A 3,037-nucleotide genomic window follows, 5' to 3' on the forward strand; every position below is an offset into this window, starting at 1 on the left:
CTCGAACCATGGTCAACTACATGGGAGCCCAGCAATGTAGCCATTACGCCACCTGCTGGTTCCTGGAGCCTAAAGCTTTACTTTGGTCTTTAAAATATAAATGGTGGGGGGGCAGTCCATGGCCTGGTGATTAAGGCAGCTGGATCCCACGTTGTTGACTGTAGGTTTTGATTCCTGGCCCCAGTGGCTTGAAAAACTTACTGGGCACGGGTGTGCATCCACAAAATCCCAAGAGGGGGACCAGCAGGTGGCGTGGTGGTTAAGATGCTGGACACTCCCACATGGCCGACCACAGTTCGAGTACCAGACCTGGTGGCTTGCTTTCTCACTTTGCCTCTCTCTCTCTCTCTCTGTGTGTGTATCTCTCTCTGGTCAAATTAAAATAAATGAATGAATAAGTAAAATTAAATAAATAATTATTAAAAAAAAATCGCAAGAGGAAAATGGAGACGGGCTTATAGTGTGACCATCCTCCCTGGGGAACACATTCTCTCTCTCTGTCTCTCTCATCAAGCACATGTGCCCTCTAGCAAATTTTTTTAAATGTATGTCTGTGTGTGTGTGTATATATATATATATGCCTCACACTTTAAGCAGCTTAGAAAGATCACTTACTTCTAGGGACCAGCAAGTGTCATAATGGTTACATCACTGGACTCCCATGTAATTGACCATGGTTCAAGTCCCGGACTCAGCAGCTTAAAACTCATGCTGGATGCATGTGCGTGCAGGCCCAAAATCCCAAGAGGAGATGAGGAGAAGGGATTGCTGTGTGGCCATCTCTCTGGGGGTTAATTTCTCACTTCCTGTCTCTTTCTCGCTGGAGAGCGAGCACATGCACAAAAATCTCTTTTTAAAAAATGATAATTTACTTTCAGTTTTGCTCTTATGAATTTTTTAAAGAATTTTTTAGTTAATTTTATTCATTACTATTATCATTTTTAAAATTTGATCAGAGAAAGACAGAGAGAAAGGGAAAGTGAGAAAGCAAGCTGTCAGGACTCAAACTGTGGTTAGCTATGTGGGAGTCCCACACCTTAACCACATCACCTGCTGGCCCTGCTCTTATTAATGGTCAACATGGGAACTCTCTATTTTATTCATTTATTTTTCAACAGAAGGGGAAAACAGGGCCCAGCTCTACTGGGGCAGTATCCCTGCTCCATTTCAATGTGATTCCTAGGGAAGAGGTTTAAGATAATTACATTGCTGTTGGAAAGAAATTTTGCCAGCTAAGTAAATTCCAGAGGGAGCTTCTTCTTAAAACTGTGGTGGGGTAGACATAGGACTACAGAGGCCTTGATTCTGCTTCTAAGACCGCTCAGCATGTCAAAGTACCAGTCTTTGGAGTATCAATTTCTTTTTAAATTTATTTTATTTATCATTATTATTTTTAAAATTTGCTACAGGGCACAAGCACTCACCAGAAAGAGAAAGAGACAGAGAGACAGAGGGAGACAGAGAAAGCAAGCCACCAGGTTCGGGACTCTATGATCGCCCAAGTGGGAGTCAGTATCTGGCCCCTGGGGTATCAATTTCTGAGCCCCAACACAGGTACGGAGAGAAATGATCTGTCCACCACACCATCCCAAACTTGGGATTGACTTACTCTTTCCTGTCAATTTGTATACTGGTGAATCAGCCTGAGTCCATCAGAATGAGAAGGTCACTGCCACCATGCCTAGGAGGATTCAGGGCACCAACCCTTGCTGCAGGGCCACTTCCCACCACTTGCCTCAGTTTCCCCATGTTTAATACTAACCCCTGACATTTTTTTTTTTTTTGGAGAGATTTTCACTGTAAGGCGCGTGCGCTCGCCAGACAGAGAGAGACATAGAGACAGAAAGCGAGAAATCACCCCCCCAGGGGGGATGGTCATGCCACAATCCCTTCTCCTCCATTCTCCTCTCGTAACCCCTGACTTTTGAACTGAGACAGCCCTCCCAAAGCATTTACTTGCACACCTTCAGCGCACACTTTGGTAAGTATAATTCCCCTGTGGGTCAGAGGTGACGGACTGAGAGGCCCAGGGCCTCGGTGTCCACATGGGAACCCACACGGGAACCCACACCACCTTCCCTCCAACCAGCAACTAAGACCTTTCCCTGTTCCAAACAGTGGCCTCATCTCTGCTTTGACGTAGAGCAGGGACCTGGGAGGGCTCAGTCTTGAGATAACAGGGCAGACACAACAAGGGATGGGGCCGGCAGGTGGGCGGGGCGAAGTGGGTGATATACAGCCCTGAGAGACCAGAGACCTGACCTCAGGTTCTGCCCGCCTCTCCGCAGGCATCTCGGCATGGAGCGCACCGTGGTGCTCATCACCGGCTGCTCCTCCGGCATCGGCCTGCACCTGGCTGTACGTCTGGCGTCAGACCCATCTGGGAGCTTCAAAGGTATATGTGGGGACAGGAGTGGAGAGAAGGGAGGAGGCTCTGGAAGGAAGCAGGAAATTGAGATTTTCATCCTTTCTCCAAACCTCCAGTGTACGCCACGCTGAGGGACCTGGGGGCGCAGGGTCCGCTGTGGGAAGCTGCCCGTGCCCGGGGATGCCCTCCCGACTCCCTGCAGATATTGCAGCTGGATGTGACGGACTCAGATTCTGTAGCTGCTGCCCGGGCATGCGTGTCGGAGGGCCGTGTGGATGTGCTGGGTGAGCCTCCCCAAACACCTGTGCAAGAGCCTTCCCCGCCCTGTGTCCAAACCAGGATGTCCCCGGGGCAGGAACACCACGGGACGGGGGCTGAGGGCGATGTGTGAGGCAGGCGAGTTCGGACCTCTCCTTGCAGTGTGTAATGCAGGCCGGGGCATCCTCGGGCCTCTGGAGGCGCACGCAGCGGGAGCTGTGGACTCCGTGCTGGATGTGAACTTGGCCGGGACCGTGCGGACGCTGCAGGCTTTCCTGCCAGACATGAAGCGGCGCCGCTCTGGACGCGTGTTAGTGACCGGGAGTGTGGGAGGCTTGATGGGTGAGTGGAAGGGGCGGGGTCAGAGGCGCGGAGGAGGCGGGGCCATGGTGGGCTCGGCTGGACAAGGGC

At 50.9% G+C, this 3,037-nt stretch overlaps 1 protein-coding gene across 1 annotated transcript in view; it reads left to right on the top strand.

Moving 5' to 3' along the window:
* Positions 1-2,205: 2,205 nt before the first annotated feature.
* Positions 2,206-3,037, top strand: part of HSD17B1 (hydroxysteroid 17-beta dehydrogenase 1) — a gene marked incomplete at its 3' end in the record, with an annotated part of 1,781 nt that continues 949 nt past the window's right edge. Inside the window, exons 1-3 of the mRNA XM_006156059.2 lie at positions 2,206-2,395; positions 2,485-2,652; positions 2,789-2,968. Of these exons, the coding sequence (XP_006156121.1) occupies positions 2,299-2,395; positions 2,485-2,652; positions 2,789-2,968 (445 nt within the window). The remainder of the gene's footprint in view (positions 2,396-2,484; positions 2,653-2,788; positions 2,969-3,037) is intronic.

Source organism: Tupaia chinensis, unplaced genomic scaffold, assembly GCF_000334495.1.
Source record: "Tupaia chinensis unplaced genomic scaffold, TupChi_1.0 Scaffold000477_1, whole genome shotgun sequence".
NCBI lineage: Eukaryota > Metazoa > Chordata > Mammalia > Scandentia > Tupaiidae > Tupaia > Tupaia belangeri.